A 20807-nucleotide genomic window follows, 5' to 3' on the forward strand; every position below is an offset into this window, starting at 1 on the left:
CGGGAACTATACTTTGTTCTGAGATTACTTTTTATGAAATTTCATCGAAAAATTTGTCGGAGTTTACATAAGAAACTCTTCAAGATTTTTACAAGAAATTCTTTCAAATTTCTGCAAGAAAATAGTTCGGAAAATTCATGGAAGGGTCCTTTTGAGTTGCAGTTGTGTATTCTTCGCTTGTTTTGTTCAGATTTTTTTTATGTGATCTGAAAAAAGTTCATGTTGGCAGCAAAATAAGACTTTTCGGATCCCAGCAAACCAGAAACTTGTTCTAGCACAATGATGGGAAATCAAAGCAAAACTACTAGGTGTTCCAATCTGCCAAATTCAAGATTCAGCCATCTTGGATTTTAGTATGGGAGAGCCAGCCGGTTTGTTTTCGTTTTGCACTGAAAATGAATTTTTCACCCACGCCTTTTTCTAGACCATAAACTTGGCAGATTGAAACACCTAGCTGTGTTTTCATCCTGGCAAAACCATTGAATATTATGTAATCGATTTTGACTTCTACGTTGGAATCTATAAGAGTTGAAAAGCTTAAAATTGTTGGTTGATTGGAGAAGAATGTCCTTCATGTCGTCATTGTTAAGTAAGGTTTTTTCCTAAAAACTATCAGATATTGGTCCTAAGTTGAATTTTTCTTAGCCCTGCTGTATCTGAAAGCGATTCCGACCACCAACCCACTCAATTTAGAATTATATTTTATTTATTTTTATCTTTCGTTTATTTGGAAGGCTCATTTGCCGTGAAGCATTACGGAGCCGAAATCAAGTTTAACAATACATTTCTCGATTCTTAAACATAGTGTTAGTTTTGGGGAAGACTCGCGGTTTAGTCGAGGTTAGGGAATACAATAATTATATTTTATTTTATTTACAGAGCCCAGTAGTGCTTCCGATTTACCGACAAACTCACTCCATAATTGTATTTTTCTTAATTCGAATAGGTCCTATGTAGATTTTGGTCATCAACCAACCCACTCAATAGCTCATCGATCAGCCCACTTCTTAGCTGAAAGTTAATAAACTAACAGGTCCAACGGTGTCTTCAAACCATTAACATACTTCAAAGTAGAATTTTTCTTGATCTTAGTCTCTGAATTTGCTAGTTTTTTGGCTGAAGAAGTCTATTTTTCACTAAATAGTTTAACGCTTTACCAGCTTCCAATGTTTGTTGGGGTAGGTTCGATGGCGATTTGGGACACTAACAACTCCATTCCAGAGACGAGTAACAAACAGCGTTGTGGTGATTCCTATCATCGTTTTTTAGTCTTTATTAAACCTATCATCGGTCTACTTACGTGAGAGTTGGATTTTTTTGACGTAACTAAGTCCAGTTATATTCCTTCAAATCATCGACCGGCTTTGAATTTTCTTGATTCGGATGATGGTGATTTCGGCCAAATAGATTTTCATGATCCAACTAGCTCCGACAACGACTCTTACCATTGACCATCTCACTTTAGGGTTGGATTTTATTTACCCAACTATAGGTCAAGTGCGTGGGTACACGAAAAATACATTTTCCTTTTGATTTGCGTGCGTTTATTCTATCTTTCGGAAATTATTGGAAATTTTTGGGATTTTTTTAGGAATCTTATGGATATTTGGCAATACATACTGCTTTGACCATATGCATACATAGAGTGCAGAAATAATTGAAGAATTATTCATAAAGTGCATTGCGATATTGTTTTTTTTATTTTGACCCCCGTCACTCTTCTCAAATCAAAATATACCTACCACGAAACATTCTTAGGAGGATTTCGTGCAATCTACAATTCCTGAAATTCAAATTGTTATCCAAATATAAAATATTGTACATTTTTTTCTTTAGTAGAAAAGGGGCGCCCAATGAATGTTTCGCCAAGAGCACCGGAATTTCACGCTACAGTTCTGATTGCAACTGGTAGAGGAGATTTTTCAACGTTGGCTTCCTCATTATAGATTAATTAAGACGGTTCGTTTGGCATAGCTAAAATATCTTCTGAATGTCCGCGGGAGACTCTTAAGAATTTTCACGAGAAATTCCCAAGGATTTTTTTTTCTGAATCTCCATGGAAGATTGTTCAGAATGTGGATTTTAGCAAAAAGTTCTTTGGATCTGAACGGAAAATTGCTGGGAATTTTCAAGAAATTTGTTTGGATTTCTACAGGAAATTCTTCGTATTGTCCATAAGAAGTCATTGGGAAATTCCATTGGCCGAAAGCGACATACAGCCTCACTGATAATTTGGTCCGACGGGTCATACGGCAAATGTCAATGACTCAAACTACACAGTTAAAAATTCTGACAATTACACGCTACGGAAATATTTGAACCCATATTTTTGTGGTCAATAACCTTTAATTTTACATCCAACTTTTCATTGTATGCAATATTGAACGCAAGCTGCATACTAATGACAACCTGTAATTTTAAAATGTGATGGAATAATGAGTCGAATCGAACGGAGCCTTTTTGTTACATCATATATGATGTAACATTTTTATACTGTGTATGGTCAAAAATATCGAACCGTTTGGCCAAATGACATTTACTCACTACTTTTTAAGTTGATACTAGCATTTAATCCAAAAGTCATCTAGCCAAATTTTATCAAGCCGATTTGAACATCCATCTGAAACTGTTATCAGGTCGAAAATGGTTTGTCCAAAAATGTAATTTGGTTGATAGCAATAACAGCCAAAAGCAACATTCAGCCAAATAGATAATTCTGCAGAAAATGCAAGTTTTTTGCAATTTTCGGGAAAAATGGTTCTTTCTGACAAATGACCATGCCTACAAAACGTCAATTTCGATCAAATAATCTATTCGTTCAAACGACATTTTCGGCCAAACGGCCTTTGAAACCAAATGACCTGTTAGGGCATACAACCTTTTCGGTCAAATAGACTTAAAAAGTAAAGAGGTTAGGGACGATTCAAATATAACGTCCACAGCTTTTTGAGATTTCTAGACTCCCTCTCCCCTCTCTGTCACGCTTTTTTTATACGTAGTACTGTCACAACATATTAGACCCCCTCCCCCACTAAAATCTATTGATTATAATTATTGAATGACCCCACGTATTTTTTTTTTTTGCAATGGTCATTTGACAATAAGGCCATTTCGCCAAACAAGTGGACATTTTTGACCATATCACCTGTTCAGTAATGACATTTGGACCAGACTACCTGTTATGGCAAATGGCTTTATCGGCCAAATTACCAGTACGAATGTATTTCACTTTCGGCGAATGGAATTTCCCAGGAATTTCTTATGAACCAGATGAAGAATTTTCTGTAGAAAACCAAGGAAAATCCTTGAAAACTTCGAACAATTTTCCGTTGAAACCCAAAGAAGTTTTTGTTGAAATCTACTTGTTGCACAGTCTTCCGCGGAAACTTTGAGAAGTTTTCCGTGGAAATTTGGGAACATTTCTTGAGAGAGTTCCAGAGGGTTCCCCGTGAGGGCTCCTTAAAGTCTCTTGCGGATATTCCAAAGCATTTTCTGTTTTGACGTTGGCTATGCCAGGCTGGCAATCTTTATTAATCTATACTAAGAAAACCATCAATAAAACATCCCTTCTACCAGTCGCAATCTCCTATAATAAAGAAGAACTTTTTGTGTAAATTTCGAAGAATACTCAACAGAAACTTAATAGGAAGTTTCCGTGTATATTCCGATTATTTTCCTGTAGAAATTTGAAACATGTTTCCGTGAAAATTCTTAAGAGATTCGCATGTAAAATCCAAAGTATTTTCCGCTGAAATTCCAAACAATTTTCTTTGAGAATTCCAAATAGTTCTCGAAATTTCAAAATAATTCCCGTGGAAAATTCGAAAATATTTTCCAAATGAAAATTCTTAATAACTTAAAGAACTTTCTAAGGAAGTTCATCAGATTTTTTTTCAGCGAAATGGTCCGTTATTTTTCAACCAAAGGAACTGTTCGACCAAATGACATAATTAAACAAATGGTTTATTCAGTCAAACGCCATATTTGGCCAAATAACTTCCAGCCTTGTGGTCTTCGGTCAAATGGCTTTCTGTCGAATGATACTTTTCCGTTCAAAAATTCTATTTCAACGAGAAATTCCTTAGATTACAATGGGAAACTCTTCGCAATTTGCACTCGAAATTTTTCTTAGTTTTTACGGATAGCTTTTCGAAATAACAACGAAAAATTGTATGAAACTTTCAAGGAAATCATTGGTATTCTTACGAAAAATTCTCTGGAGTTCCAACGTGATGTTGTAGGGCTCAATAAGGAAATTCTACGGAAATTCCACTGAATATTCGAAATTCTGCAGACTTCTTCAAATTTGGATTGGCGTGGATAATTATAGATCAGCGGCGTAAAGAATTTTAAACGGCGGCGCGCCGGTAGATAAATGTCGGCGGCGGCGTGCCAAAAACTGTCGGCCGCGGTGCACACCTCTAAGGGATGTCCCTCGAAAGTTCAACTCAATGAACGCAGTGGTTCTAAGCCCCACAAAAAAAGTAATCAGCAGAGCTTTCAACCTACGATGTTGTTTACACTGGGACAGTTTGCGTAGAAAATTGAACCTTAGTTTCGCTGGGTGTTGATCCGAAAGCTTAGAAATATTTCTTCTCAGAATTACAGATTCCAACCAGAATGTGCTTTTTTTCAGTGTATGACTGAATTTGGAATTTTTCCAATATTTTTATTTAAAAACTTGACTGATTTTGCGATAGTCACCCATACAATACTTTTTTAGAGGATGCGTCTTTTTACGATTATATCCATTTGAAAAAAAATGGTAAAAAAAAACTTTGGCCCTTTTCAAAAGATAGTCTAGATCAATTTTGGAAAAACTAAGTATGCAAAGAATTCATCAATGGATTATAGGACTAGGAAGAATTGCTGTTGAGTCTAGCCATAATGTCTGATAGAGAAATAACTTGTCTGAGCAAATGCGACACCGCCAGCACAGTGGGAATGGCATCGTAAAAAAACGACATGGGACAACTATGCTTGGCACGGCAGTGTAGCACAGTGAAAAAAATTCACCAAAATAAATCCCCTCTCCAGTTACAATATCAATTAGGTTTTTATTTCCGCAAGAACTATAAACTATAATTTTTTTAAATTGTATATTTTTTAAATAATTATTTTTTAAAACCTCAACTTTGATTAAATGTGTCCCCCTGCGGGATGACTTGCAACAGCTGCTACGCAGTACATAGTTAGATTTTTCAAAAACTGATGATTCAGTTTGCAGATTTGCTACCATTGATTTTCTGTTACAGAATTCTTTTTTTGCCCGGAACTATGCTGCGGAACTACGAGAAACCTGCCTGAAGTCGCATGTATGATAATTGAACAATATATAATAATAATAAAACAAATTGTCCATCCGGGAAGCCGTTTTGCTTAGCCGTGCGGTAAGATGCGCGGCTAAAAAACAAGACCATGCTGAAGGTGGCTGCGATCAATTCCCGGTTTGGTCTAGTAAGTTTTCTGGATGGAAATTATCTGGACTTCCCTGGGCATAAAAATATCCCCGTGTTAGCCTCATGATATAAGCTTATGATGATGAATGTCTTGTTCTATTGCCAATTGTAGTTTATGGTTTTATGTAAGTTATATTCCTGCTATAAAATTTCGTTTAAACATTGTACTTTGTTTATTGTTGTCGAAATAGATTTAAGTAGTTCAATAAGATCAACAGTGACCATAATTATTAAATGTAATAAAACAAATAAAGATAATAAAGATAATCGTGGAGAAATTTGGATGGCGGGCAAAAAGGAGAACCGTTTTAGTAACAATTATCCGGGAATGACTGATGGATAGTGCACACCTTTCTCAAACCGACATAAAAGAGCTTTCAAACTGATTGTCTGAAAATATCGAAGAATACGTTAAAATCGTTGAAAAAATCCTGATTAATCCACCTAGCGGTGTTTATGCCTTTCTCGTGTATTAGATAACTATAAAAGTGAGTGAGTTTTTCTTAGCGTGTTATTTGTATGAAAATTTAATTTTGGTTATAGCTTTTGATCTTATAAGTCGATCTGTATTGATGTAGATATCTTAGCACCTGATAATTGATAGAAATACAAATTCTTCGTCACAAATTGGTTCTTCTTTTCTGAGATATGAGCTTTTAAAATCGTAAATAATAATAATATTGAAACTGGTTTTTGACACGTTTCACCTTAATGCTTGTAGCCCATAAAATAAACGAACGATTGGATACCCGAGAAGCAGACCAATCGATAGACTGCCTTCACTTAGTAGATAGGCAGTTTATAGAATAAGTTTGAATAAAGAATGTTCAATGAAATGGTATCAATAGCTTCCTGACATTCCTTGATAACTTCCTCGAACAAGGTCACCGGCACTGCCCGAATGCCAAAGGTCATGACGACACGGCCTGACACCGGTACGACAGCGTCGTTTGGATCGTGGGTTGTGACAATAATAACAATGCGGTAAATCATTTGCACATGAAATGGCCATTAGTGATTATGGATCGAAACAGTCGGCAGGATGAGGGAATGCTACACAATACCAGACATAGCCACATAGGCATTAGGCAATCAAAGCCAGTAGTGGAGTGGCATTTCTATTTACGTTTTATTCGTTCTCGATACGTTCCAGCCGTGCATTCTACATCCGGTGCTTCGTATGGAAATGGGCTCATACGTATAACTCCACTATACCAAACGATGATTGCAGGCGCGCTAAAGCTGTTGCTGTTGAAAGAGCTTTCTATGGGGACTAAAATAAAGCGAGCAATCCACGTCAGGACGAATGTTTATGCTAATGAAATATGCTTACCGTAAGCCCGAGGCTTTTAATATATGTGAAGTGGCTTGTGCATTCCCAAAATATCTAACAGAAAGCACCAACCATAATGCAATTTCATATATTCCAACTTAAGACCACTATACCCGACAACTATCTTATCTATCTCTCTATGTTCTCTATTGTTTGCCCAGCACACCGTTCGTCCTGCCAAATGACGTCGCAGAAGAATTGCACCACCACAGCAAGTATTGTAACCAGTGCCAGCACAGCCGCCCACGCTAGTAGTAGCTCCATCAGCACCAGTAACGCCATCGGCACATCAAGCCACATCCCGTCCGCCCTGACCGTTTCCAGTAGGATTTTGCGGTCGCCTTCGCACGAGAGCTTCTCGACGGATCTTTCGTTGATATCTATTTCGGTCTCGTCGATGGCATCGGAAGCGACCAGCGTGCTGAATCGGTCCAGCTGCAGTCTGCTGACCAAGACCATGGAGGACAAACTGGGGAATCTTATGCTGAAGGATTCTAAGAAAAATCGGTATGTAATGGCCATCTGTATCGATAAGACGGTTTAATGCAATGAGGCCTCCGTGACTTAGCAGAAAGGCGTGCTGCTACGAAACAGCATCATACTGAAGATGGCTGGGGCGAATCCTAGTCCAATCTAAGATGTTTTGACTTTCTTGAGATTAAGTATTTCAGCTATGCAGCCAGTTTTTTACACGGTTGGGATTCATTAATTTCTCGGTTAACCTGAACTTTCACAACATTTTAAATGCAACCTGAATTTTATTTGATTTTTTATAATTTTTTCATGAGGTTCACTTATTATTTCATTGACTTTAAAGGTCCTCATCGACTAAAACCAAAACATGTATAAAACCCGGGTGTAAATATGAAACCGGTGATTTGGCGTAAAGACAATGCAGTAATAACTTTTGAAATCAATATTGAGAAGCCGATCACTAATTACGTTAGGGCTTATGGGAGCTTATATTTTCTAGTACTCCATATAAATACAAATATTATTTCTTTGAAAAAAAAATACATGGGAGGAGGGAGCAGATTGAAAACCCCAGAAAAATCCCTTACGTAATTAGTGAACAGCAAGCTGAGAGGCGGCAAACTCCCTTGTGGTATAATGCGACACCAGTAATGAAGAAAAGATAATTAATAGGTGTTTGCAAACCAACATTCGATAAGACAAATAGAATGCAAGAGTGTAATTGTAGGATGCAAGAGTGTAATTGTCTCTGAAAAGTGTCATTCTATTCTCCGCTTTTTATTACGCACTCATTTTTAAATTGTTTTATACGAAAGGAGTTTTTAGAATCTCATGTTTTGACGTAGGACTTACGTCTTTCTTTACTATACTGGGTGTCATTTAGATTTTTGGAAATCGAGAGCGTTACGCTGAGAGGAAATATTTCAAACGTTACTAGCGCCTTTATCTTTCGATGGATTTTGAAGATTTATATATCAATCGACTCGGACACTCTCCAGAAATTTGTCAATTCCATTGAAACTCAAGATTATTACCGATAAGTTATTGAAATTTTCGATTCTTGTCAAAGCCAGCAAAAATTTCATATATAACCAATCCCGTGCATTCCTAACACGGACATCAAAATGCGGTATGTCACGGGCCTTCGGGTCCACCGGAAGATTTTCTTTGTGTATAAAAGAAGCCTGCCGTGTGCGAGTCATTACAATCAGTGTTGGGAAATGAGTGAGCATGGTTCGTTCCATCCTCACTCACTCACTCATATGAGTTGAACCAGTTCTACTCACGCGTGAGTACTCACAGGTATGGTGAGCACTCACGCGTGAGTAAACTCACGCCTGAGTGAGTAAAACTACTCATCCGATTTTTTTGGTGAGTAAGTGAGGAAATAGGTGTATTAAAAAATATACTGTAAGGTTAGCAATAATTGAAAATGCGAATTTCCTAAGTCAATTGAAGATCATGAAATATACGTGTACAGGTTTGTGTTGAGGTGCGTGTTTGTGTTTAGGTGTGTGCTTGAGTTTAGTTGCGTGTTTATGTTTCGGGTGCGTGTTTGTGTTTAGTTGCGTGTTTGTATTTTGGTGCGTGTTTGTGTTTTGGGTGCGTGTTTCTCTTTAGGCGCGTGTTTGTATTTAGATGCGTGTTTGTGTTTATATGCGTGTTCATGTTTTGGGTGCGTGCTTGTGTTTAGATGCGGGTTTGTGTTTAGGTGCGTGTTTGTGTTTAGTTGCGTGTTTGTATTTAGGTGCGTGTTTGTGTTTAGCTGTGTGTTTGTGTTTAGTTGTGTGTTTATGTTTTGGGTGCGTGTTTGTGCTTAGGTGCGTGTTTGTATTTTGGTGCGTGTTTGTATTTAGGTGCGTGCTTGTCTTTAGTTGCGTGTTTGTATTTAGTTGTGTGTTTATGTTTTGGGTGCGTGTTTGTGTTTTGGGTGCGTGTTTGTGTTTAGGTGCGTGCTTGTGTTTAGTTGCGTGTTTATGTTTTGGGTGCGTGTTTGTGTTTAGTTGCGTGTTTATGTTTAGGTGCGTGTTTGTGTTTAGTTGCGTGTTTGTATTTTGGTGTGTGTTTGTGTTTTGGGGTGCGTAGACTACGAACATAAAAATAGCTAGAAGGGACATGCGTTATAGTCAAAGCCTTCAATATTATTTAAATTTTCCAATAAATTTGTGTACCACCAGACGTGGTTCGATCATTTAGTTCAAGAACAGACAAACAGACATAACACTCGACAAATTTCCATCGTTCACTGATTTACTGGTCAATTCGAATAATCATTAGTTGGCCAATCGATCACTAGTGGCGTGTGCATCGAATTTACTCTATTTTGACGTTTGCTCACTACTGCTACCTAGTGATTAGCCCAGCTAGCTGAAGTCAACAGATGTCGTTAGTGTTTGAACGACGATGGATTTGATGAATGAATGTTCAATGTATTATGTTTTTTTGTCTGTGGTTCAAGTTTTACTCCTTTTTCAGAAGCCGAGTTTTAAAATGTGATTGTATAGCCAATTGTTTTTACTCTAAAATGTTTTATATCAAGTATTTTATTAAATAAATAGTCATTATAAATGAGTCAAATTCGAACTAAATGATCGTATCATGCCGTAAGCATATTATTATTTTATACCTGTTCGTGCAGTGCAGCATGAGAACTAAAGATGCTGGCTTTTACTGTTTAGCACTTTTACAAAAAAGACCAAAATCATTTTCAAAGCTGGCTAAATTTAACAGTAAGGAGCGTCCACACATTACGTAACGCTTAAGGGGGGAAGGGGGTTGGTCGAAGTGTGACGATCCATACAAAATTTTCAGATGCTTCTTACAAAAAGTGTGACATAGGGGGAAGGGGGGTTGAAAATGCCCAATTTTTGCGTTACGTAATTAATGGATCTTCCCTTTAATGTGTCAATTCAAAAAATATGAGATCTGTATATTCTTTAGTTTTGTCAATGTATTTTCGTATAAAGATATGTATATGTATTTCGACTCTTAATTGATCATTTCTACAGTATTTTTCTAATAGTAGAAAATCGTTAATTTATTATTTTTACGGTATAGGGGTTTAAAAATATGGCTAAAAGTAAATATAATAAATAAAGATAATACTTCAAACCACCTTATTTAATGAATAATTGTTGTAAACAACAAATAAATGCTTTTATTTAGTAATCGTTTCATTCTTAATACCATGCTCCTATATCAATAATATTCGCATCAATTTATGAATTCATGGAGCGGTATCCTCGTATAATATTTTTTATATATTCATTCAGGATTGTTACGGGGATCTTGAAATATTTTCCACGCCGGCCAAAACCAGATCCGCGTCATTTACGCGGCATGAACTTAAATCCGCACGACCTAGAACTGAATTAGTGTCAAATACACGTGAGATGTCATTTTTTATCACTAGAATTGTGACTATTTTCACTTGAAGTGCTTTATATAAAAAACGATTTTTAATACCATCAGATATGTATAGTAGATTAACAATATAGTTCACTTCGTGAATCTTTCCACATTACGCAACGGACAGCATCTTGCGTCTCAAAAGGCCCAAAAGCGAAAGTCAAGGGGTGCATTAAGGCTCCCCCAGACCTAAGCGATTTCATCGCCGCAACGGCGACAACTAGTCGCCACGATTCTATCGTTTGGTCGCTGCAGGCAATGTTCTATATGGTTCTATTTTCGCTTCCATACCAACGGCGACAGAATCGCTGTCGCCAAGCGATAGAATCGCGTCGCGACTGTCGCATCGCGTGTTTTCAAAACTTTATTTCCAAACTCAGAAATCAAAACACGATTTCTAGCATATTAGGATTACTCCTCGAATTCGTTCCTTGCACCCAAATTAGTAACAGAGAATTTTTGAGATTTTTTCAGCAGTGCTTAAAACGACACATATTAACCCAAAATTGTTCAATTTGCAAATGTTATTGATATAAGAACCTACCTATCTACCTACCTACAACTACCTTATTTCGACATGGTCTGTTGCATATTACATCATACGTTGAGACACCTCTCGGAATGTCTCTTTACTACTTTGCTTACCTTTTGTGACACCATAGCGCCATAATGGACTATATTGGTAATTTAGTATTCTTGATACCATTCTAATTTGCCGCTCTATGCACACTTGTACCAAAATGAAGTGGAATGAATCTGAACAAATCGCCATTAGTATGACCCCAAGCAACCAGAAGTTCGGATAAGAAGGGCTATTTTGGCTTAATCAGCTCTCATTTTAAGTAATTTTTTGTATGTAACGGAACTTTAAGTGAACTTTAAAGTTCCGTTAAGGATGCTTGGAACTTGATGTGAACCATAGTGAATCAATTAGTTCGGTTAAGAGTAAATTTAAGTAAAACCTGAACTTCTGGTTGCTTGGGACAACCCTTCGCTTTGAAGATATGGTGACTGTTTTGCATGTTCTTTATATTATTGTTATTAATTTTTTTTAGTTAAAATTTAATGCCTAAGCCATCTTTTCCCCTACAACAATAAATTATGTAATTTGTCTAGATTATGAATTGAAAGACAAACTTGCATAGAGTTTAAGCAATATAATAAACATTCAAGCGCACGTGCATAAACACATACGCGCGCAAACAAACACACAAATACACACGTGCGCAAACACAAACACACATGCACGCACACACAAACATACCCAAACACGCGCACACATAAACACACACGCGCACACACAAACACAAACGCGCGCACACTCAAACACACCCACACGCAAACACACGCAAACTCAAACCTACGCACACACGCACAAACAAGCACACGCATAGGCACAAAAACACGCGCACACAACCATCATCTATATTCGTCAATTGGTAATAACCACAATGAGTCTCGGGGCCTTCTATTAAAAATCGTCTTTGAAGTGAATATATCGCTGTACGAAAAAGGCAAACATATATAAACATTGATTTCATACGTAAATTATATCTCAACATTAACTTCAACCAAGACTTCAACACATTTATTCTCAATTATTTTAGATCCATAATTTTATTTATTTAATTTTCACCCGAAGCTAAAGCCGCGCCATATGCGCAAAATCCGCGCAGTCGTAACAATCCTGCACTACATTTCGAAATTTATTATTATGCTATTAATTAACACGTTGATAGTAATTCGCAATATATTAGCAATTTCTTATTCGTATAATTTGACAAATTCTTTAGCTTTTTTCATAAATTCATGCCACAAATTTTTACGTACTGCTTGACAACTACCAGAATTGGCCAAAACTTGACATCAACATTGTGGAAGAAACAAAAACTAATCTTATTGGATTACTCATATGAGCAAACATTCCTCACTCGTGAGTGAGCAAAACCACGTTTGCTCACTTGTGAGTACTCACAGGTCGTGAGTAACTCACGCGTGAGTACTCACGGAAAAAATTAGCAATGAGTGAGGAATTTTTACTCATATGAGTGAGTTTCTCAACACTGATTACAATTTGTGACAGCAGCGCGTACTGACGTGCTTTTTGTTCGAGCATTTTTCGTTTATTCGTTCGTTCACCGTGTTACCTAAACAGCATGCAGTCACCAGCGGTAGAACTGCCGGTGGGTCTGCGAATATGCATGAAAGAAGTGAGCGCATTTTTTTATCATTCTGTGCTTGGTGATGGTCGGATGCAGTGGTGTCGGTTGCGATGGATGCAATCGCCCATCACATCGCTCGGAGTTCACGGCTAGAGGCCAATGATGGCTGAAGCTGCGAGGGCAGCGGTGGTGGATGAAGAAGAATAAAATTAGAGATTTGGTACTAAACGACACGTACATTAAAACATGGTATTACGTGGTTAAAGCTATGTCCATTTAGAATCCGGAATCATTTATTGTATTGCAGCGGCACCGAAAGTGACCGCTGCAAGAATTCTTTTACAGCGGTTTGTCTACCTAGGCGCCCACTTGCTTTGGTATAAATTTCACGAAGTTTCGTGCAGCGTGTCAAAAATTATTCCAGATGGAAGCCGAAAGGAGAAAAAAAAAGTCTGCACACCCACGTTGATAATCCTGCTCATCGACGATGGAACCTACGTCAAAATGGATTTCGGACAGCTTCCTAGCCAAAAATTCTACATGGTGACGGCACGAGGAGTAGGTAGTTCCTGCGAAGTTTAAGTTTGATTTTTGGACAAACTTGCAAAAAAAACGGATGATTTTGGCAAGGGATTTGCAACTGTGAGATAAAGACCTAAGTGTTTGTGACGAATAAGACGATGGACTCGAAGCTGTACAAGGAGGAATGTCTAAAAAACCGCGGTCGACCTTCCATAAAGCCCATAAAGGTCCCGTGAAGTTTTTGCCAGATTTGGTGAGTTGCCACTACAGCCGGGAAGTCATCCAGTGGTACCGCGATAATAACGAAGATTTCATCGATAAAAACATAAATCCACGCAACTGCCCACAGCTCCGGCTCATCAAGTTATTTTGGGCAGTAATGAAGCGGAAGCTTATGAAAAGTGGAAAAAGTGGAAAAACATCTCGGGACGCGACTCAGATGACCAAAATGTGGAACAAATGTGCCAAGGAAGTTGACTCCGGAAGTGTGCAACTTTTGATGAGAGGATTAAAGAAGAAGGCGCGAATTTTCACTAGAAACAAGAAGAAATTATTTGTATTAATTATCCTTAAAGTACAGTGAATTACCCTTGTTTTGATGTATTAACCTTCTTTGTACGTCAATCCGTTACCGAGATACAGATGATTTTATTATTCCGGATTCTAAATGGACATAGCTTTATACTATAATAGTTCTGATTCCCCAGCAAAAAAATCGACTACACTGATGAAAAAAAAAATTGATTAAAATAATTACTTTCATTTATTCGCAGAAGGCATTCGCAATTAAAGATGCCATTGAATTCCACCACTTAATTGTATCTTGACAGATACGTATTTCGACCTCAACAGTAAGGCCGTCTTCAGTGTCTCGTACTTGACACGAGTCGAGTCAAGTACGAGACACTGAAGACGGCCTTATTGTTGAGGTCGAAATACGTATCTGTCAAGATACAATTCAGTGGTGGAATTCAATGGGATTGTATAAACTCGTCTTATGACAAGTGAAGACATTCCACTAAAAAGCTCAAAATATTTTTCTTATAATTAAAGATCCACAATCAGCAATAGTGTTAATATCCATTTTATATTACGAAATTTCGCTATATTACATGTAAATAAGTCAAAGAGACGATGGATCGGGTGATGTGCGTAGTTCGAGTCTCAGGGGCATTCTCGAGTCCCTTCGGCAAGGTGATGGTCTTTCGTGTCTGCTATTCAACATCGCTTTGGAAGGGGTAATACGAAGAGCAGGGAGTAACACGAGTGGTACAATTTTCAATAAGTCCGTCCAGCTATTTGGCTTCGCCGACGATATAGATATTATGGCACGTAACTTTGAGAAGATGGAGGAAGCCTACATCAGACTGAAGGGGGAAGCTAAGCGGATTGAACTAGTCATCAACACGTCGAAGACGAAGTACATGATAGGAAGAGGTTCAAGAGAAGACAATGTGAGCCACCCACCGCGAGTTTGCATCGGTGGTGACGAAATCGAATTGGTAGAAGAATTTGTGTACTTGGGCTCACTGGTGACTGCCGAAAATGACACCAGCAGAGAAATTCGGAGACGCATAGTGGCAGGAAATCGTACGTACTTTGGACTCCGCAAGACGCTCCGATCGAATAGAGTTCACCGCCGTACCAAACTGACAATCTACAAAACGCTCATTAGACCGGTAGTCCTCTACGGACACGATACCTGGACGATGCTCGTGGAGGACCAACGCGCACTTGGAGTTTTCGAAAGGAAAGTGCTGCGTACCATCTATGGTGGGGTGCAGATGGCGGACGGTACGTGGAGGAGGCGAATGAATCACGAGTTGCATCAGCTGTTGGGAGAACCATCCATCGTTCACACCGCGAAAATCGGACGACTGCGGTGGGCCGGGCACGTAGCCAGAATGTCGGAAAGTAACACGGCGAAAATGGTTCTCGACAACGATCCGACAGGCACAAGAAGGCGAGGTGCGCATCGGGCAAGGTGGATCGATCAGGTAGAAGATGACTTGCGGACCCTGCGTAGACTTCGTGGTTGGCGACGTGTAGCCATACCGCACAGGCCACTTCGGCCTTAGTCTGAATAAATAAATAATAAATAAAATAAATAAATACATGTAAATGTTTTAAAAAAAGTCCGCAAAAATAATTTCCAGAAGAATATTTAAATAAACATTATCTTATTAGGGGGAATGACGGCTTTGGCAGGTTTTGTTCTATTATTGGTAGGGGGTTTTTAAGGACTGATTATGCTCAAATTTGGCCTAAACATTCTTTGCATTTCATAAAATTTGGTCGACAAAAACCCCCCTGACAATATCAGAACAAATCCTGCCAAAGCCGTCTTTTCCCCTATTTGTTTCTCATTTTCTGAGAAATTATATTATTAAACTAGACGTATACTCGGAATTTGGAATCAAAACATTAAATAATTTTTCGTTGACGTATTAGCAGTACCTCCTCTATTTTAGTAGGGTTACTGCTCCTTGCCTTGTTTCTTATTGTTGTGATTTTTTCAGCAGTAAGCACGCATGTTATCAAAAAGAAGCAACGTAATTGGTGCTGTATTTATTTGTTTGAAAAACAGATTCCTAAAAGTTCCCCTAAAATAGCACATTTTGCTCAAATCAGAAAATTTTATTAATAGATTTTTTAAACTTCAAATACTATCATCAATAAGAAATCTATAAATGCCCTACATTTGCTTGAGTAAATAAGGGCTTAATAGTTAGAAACAAAGCAATTCTAATTATGTAATTAATTATTAGTTTTATTTCCAGAAGTTTCGAATAAACAAATTGCTAATAATTCTACACAGCATGGAAGTTGTCGTTTCCAGTATCAATACCTATAGTCAAACTCCATAGATCCAAAAGTTAGAAGTTAAATGTAAATACGGTACGTTTATTCAAGTCCTACGTCTACTCGCGGTTATGTTAAAAACATTACCCATTGCTTTTTACTAAACACTGTTTTGTTTGAACGCTAGTGATGCGCCTCCGATGCGGACTAAATGTCGGCGTCTATGAAATGAACACCAAATTGATAGACAGATGGTTCGAAGGCAGCCAAAACCTCAAAAATGTAAGGTACACTGGGGGAAGTGGAAAAGGAAAAATCGATAGTGCATGATTGAATTAGTGTAAAACCAGTTTAAATTATTTAAATGCGTTCAATCAAAATGGGCTATCAAAAACAGTCAATTTTGCACCAGCTGTGCGGTAATTCATACCATTTTGTTCGCTTGAAATTTATGGAAATAGATTTTTAAATAAGGAGTTGTTTTTCCACTTTCCCACCCCATCCCACGGGTAAGTGGAAAACCCATGTTACCTTGATCTTCAATAGTGATAAGCAGTTACATATAACTAAAATCAATACGATAATTACTCTGAGTATCTTTTGTAAAATAATTTCATTACCTTAACGGAATAGATCCTCAAGGAATTCTCGTAAAAGCTAGGGGAGAGCTGGTTTTGCCTTCTCGAACACTAAGCGTACGTAAAGTCTATATGTTCGCGCCAAAGATGAACTTTTTAAAGGAAAAATGGGACTCACAGGGTTATAAACTAATCAACTTAGTTTAACGAATTGATATGATGTCTGTATGTGCGTATTTGTATGTATGTGTGTGTGCAAAGCACGTACAAAATTATCAGCTATTCTTAAGCACTTGTGCTTAACCAATTTGTTCGCAAAAAAATTGCATTCAACGGCGAAACTTGCTATGAATAAAAATTAATGTGAATTATACAATATATTTACCTATCAGTGCTATTTTTAACTTTCTTATACATTTTTTTTCATATGTAAAACATGTGAAAGGCATCAATACCGATAGGTGGATTAATAAGGCATCGGTATTGATGCCTTATTAATCCACCTATCGGTATTGATGCCTTTGACATGTTTATATGAGTCCAATCACCACTGGAATCACAATGATAACAAAGAAGGAACATATTAAGATTCACAGCTATCGAAATAAACCCTGGAAGGAAGAAAAAAATTGCGTACTAAGCATTATCCACTTCCCCCGCAGTGTTTGATACCTGGGGTAAGTGTAAAATCTTTGAATTATTTGCTTTCTTGGTACAAACTACTACCAATTGAATGGGATTAGTTTAATTATATTATAATGGTCACCTGTGATATAAATTCACTCGAAAAAAGAACAATTGGTGCAAATAAGAATTGATTTTATGAATGCAAAAATCAACTTTTCGCGAAACCTAAAATTACAGTTCAAGCGTTAACCGTGTTAGTGCACGTATTATACAAATTTCAACATAGTATTAGTTTGAGCATCAAAGTATATTCTTGCATAATGTTATGATGTAGTAAAAACTGTAAAGTATGTACAATTCCAATATTTCGAGTCGATTTTTCCACTTACCCCCTTTTTCCACTTCCCCCAGTGTACCTTATATCACATCGACCTGTGATCCGGAGTCCATACTTCGAAGACAAGTAGACGTGAATGGAATGAGGTTTGTGGATGTCGATCTCCTTGGATAAAAGCCGTGTTGGTCAGATGATATGTAGTGTTTGCTGGCTGCGAATAATGAGTCGTTGACAATGACTTCAAGTACTTTGGAACAAGCACAAAGTGAAGTTATTCCACGATAATTTTCAATGTTGCGTTTATCCCCTTTTTTATGAATCGGAAACATGTACGATGATTTCCACCCCTTTGGGAATACACCCTGTTCCAGGGACAGGCTGAATATTTTTGTCAAAGGATGGATCAGTTGTGGTGAACATTTTTTCAGCAGGGAGGAAGGAAATCCATCGGGTCCAGGTGAATTGGAGAACTTTAGCTTCTTTATAGCCGAATCGACCAGTTCCGGGGTGACGGAGATAATGTTGAGGCTGATCAAATCTCTGGGCGTATTCAGAATCGCTAAATCTACTTGAGACGCTGATGGCGAGAGGTTGCTGAAGGTGTGCGAAAAATGGTCGGCTAGGAGATTACTTTTATCTTCTGGTTTGCGGGCTTGACGTTCGCCAAGGAAAATTTCAGTAGGTAAGCCATCTTCATTATTTTTTGTTCTGACGAACGACCAGAACTGATTTGGATTCAAGCGAAGATTGTTCTGAATGCGTTTGGTGTAGCGTCGGTATAGATATCGATTGTACATACGATACTCGTTGCTGGCTCGAGTAAATAGTTGCTTGGAGAACGGATTGCGATTTTGGCTATATTTTCTGAGTGCCGCTGATCTGAATCGTTTTAATTTGCGAAGTCGAGCATTTGCCCACGCAGGTTTTGGAGGCGGTCGACGCAAAGGAACGTTCTCAACGATTGCCATGTTAACCACACTGGTGAAATATTCAACAGCTTAGGTTCCCAGTCCATTTGATCAAACGTTCGTTTCAATGCAACTATGTTCGCTTGACGAAAGTCCAAACTGTTCACTTAGTCACTTATTTATATGGATCGTAAGAAAATGGCGCACCCCCCCTCCCCCCATAAGTGCTTACGTAATTAGTGTACGACCCCTTGGTCATAAGAGTTACGTGACGCTAATGAGCATTGATTTCTGCATCTGCAATAATAATCTATTGATTGATTATGTCCTTTCTGTGTTACACTAAAACACATGAACTCCACATGTTTATGCTTAACTAAATGAAAAACACGAATAACATTTTAAAATAATATTTTAATTAATTTAAATGAAAAGTTCTTATCCACGGTGAATGGGTACCTACCGACACGGTGAACGGTGCCCTAACACGGTGAAAGGATACCCTAATATATCACTGAAAAGTTATCTACATCCATCTATCTTGCCAGCGGGCAGCAGGGACTATGTCCAAGGGCTTGACGATCCCTCCCCAGGCCATCTGCGAGTTGTGGGGCTTGCCTAGGATGTGGTGGGGTTTGACAGTGGGCCCTGTTAAACCTCTATAAAAAGCTGCATGTATCCGCAAGTAGGCTCCACCAAAGCGACCGTGTGCCGCTCAAAGCGCACAAGCCCAAGTCCTGGTGTTAGGTGGGACGCTAAACAGCCCTGACACGACGGCCCTCCGACGAGACAGGAGGTTTGCGCAGGCCCAATAAGCCGCCTAGAAAACCAATCATTACGAACAATATAAGAGATAATGCGACTCGATATAATCGGCAAAGACCTGGGCGACGAATACAGGATCACGATTGGAAGCTTGGAACATGGAATTGCAAGTCGCTAGGTTTCGCAGGTTGCGACAGGATGATCTACGATGAATTACATCCCCGCAACTTCGACGTCGTGGCGCTGCAGGAGATTTGCTGGACAGGACAGAAAGTGTGGAAAAGCGGGCATCGAGCGGCTACCTTCTACCAAAGCTGTGGCACCACCAACGAGCTGGGAACCGGCTTCATAGTGCTGGGTAAGATGCGCCAACGCGTGATTGGGTGGCAGCCAATCAACGCAAGGATGTGCAAGCTGAGGATTAAAGGCCGTTTCTTCAACTATAGCATCATCAACGTGCACTGCCCACACGAAGGGAGACCCGACGACGAGAAAGAAGCGTTCTACGCACAGCTGGAGCAGACATACGATGGATGCCCACTGCGGGACGTTAAAATCGTCATCGACTACATGAACGCACAGGTCGGAAGGAGGAAATGTATAGACCGGTCATCGGACCAGATAGTCTGCACACCGTATCGAATGACAACGGCCAACGATGCATAAACTTCGCAGCCTCCCGCGGAATGGTAGTCCGAAGCACCTTCTTTCCCCGCAAAAATATCCACAAGGCCACATGGAGATCACCTAACCAAGAAACGGAAAACCAAATCGACCACGTTCTAATCGACGGTAAATTCTTCTCCGACATCACGAACGTCCGCACTTACCGCAGTGCGAATATTGAATCCGACCACTACCTCGTTGCAGTATGCCTGCGCTCAAAACTCTCGACGGTGTACAACACGCGTCGAAGTCGGACGCCGCGGCTTAACATTGGGCGGCTACAAGACGGTAGACTAGCCCAAGAATACGCGCAGCAGCTGGAAGTGGCACTTCCAACGGAAGAGAGGCTAGGCGCAGCATCTCTTGAAGATGGCTGGAGAGATATTCGATCCGCCATTGGTAGCACCGCAACCGCTGCACTTGGCACGGTGCCCCCGGATCAGAGAAACGACTGGTATGACGGCGAATGTGAGCAGTTAGTGGAAGAGAAGAATGCAGCATGGGCGAGATTGCTGCAACACCGCACGAGGGCGAACGAGGCACGATACAAACAGGCGCGGAACAGACAAAACTCGATTTTCCGGAGGAAAAAGCGCCAGCAGGAAGATCGAGACCGTGAAGAAACGGAGCAACTGTACCGCGCTAATAACACACGAAAGTTCTATGAGAAGTTAAACCGTTCACGTAAGGGCCACGTGCCACAGCCCGATATGTGTAAGGACATAAACGGAGACCTTCTTACGAACGAGCGTGAGGTGATCCAAAG

General features: G+C 39.1%; 1 protein-coding gene across 3 annotated transcripts in view; it reads left to right on the top strand.

Annotated features, from left to right (window-relative positions):
- Positions 1-20807, top strand: part of LOC134220696 (mucin-3B-like) — a 48294-nt gene that overhangs the window by 21713 nt on the left and 5774 nt on the right. For all 3 annotated transcript variants that reach the window (XM_062699800.1, XM_062699799.1, XM_062699798.1), the window contains one exon: positions 6954-7299. In XM_062699800.1, coding sequence (XP_062555784.1) covers positions 6974-7299 — 326 coding nt within the window. In that variant the 5' untranslated portion in view covers positions 6954-6973. The remainder of the gene's footprint in view (positions 1-6953; positions 7300-20807) is intronic.

The sequence above is a fragment of the Armigeres subalbatus genome, chromosome 3 (genome assembly GCF_024139115.2).
Source record: "Armigeres subalbatus isolate Guangzhou_Male chromosome 3, GZ_Asu_2, whole genome shotgun sequence".
NCBI lineage: Eukaryota > Metazoa > Arthropoda > Insecta > Diptera > Culicidae > Armigeres > Armigeres subalbatus.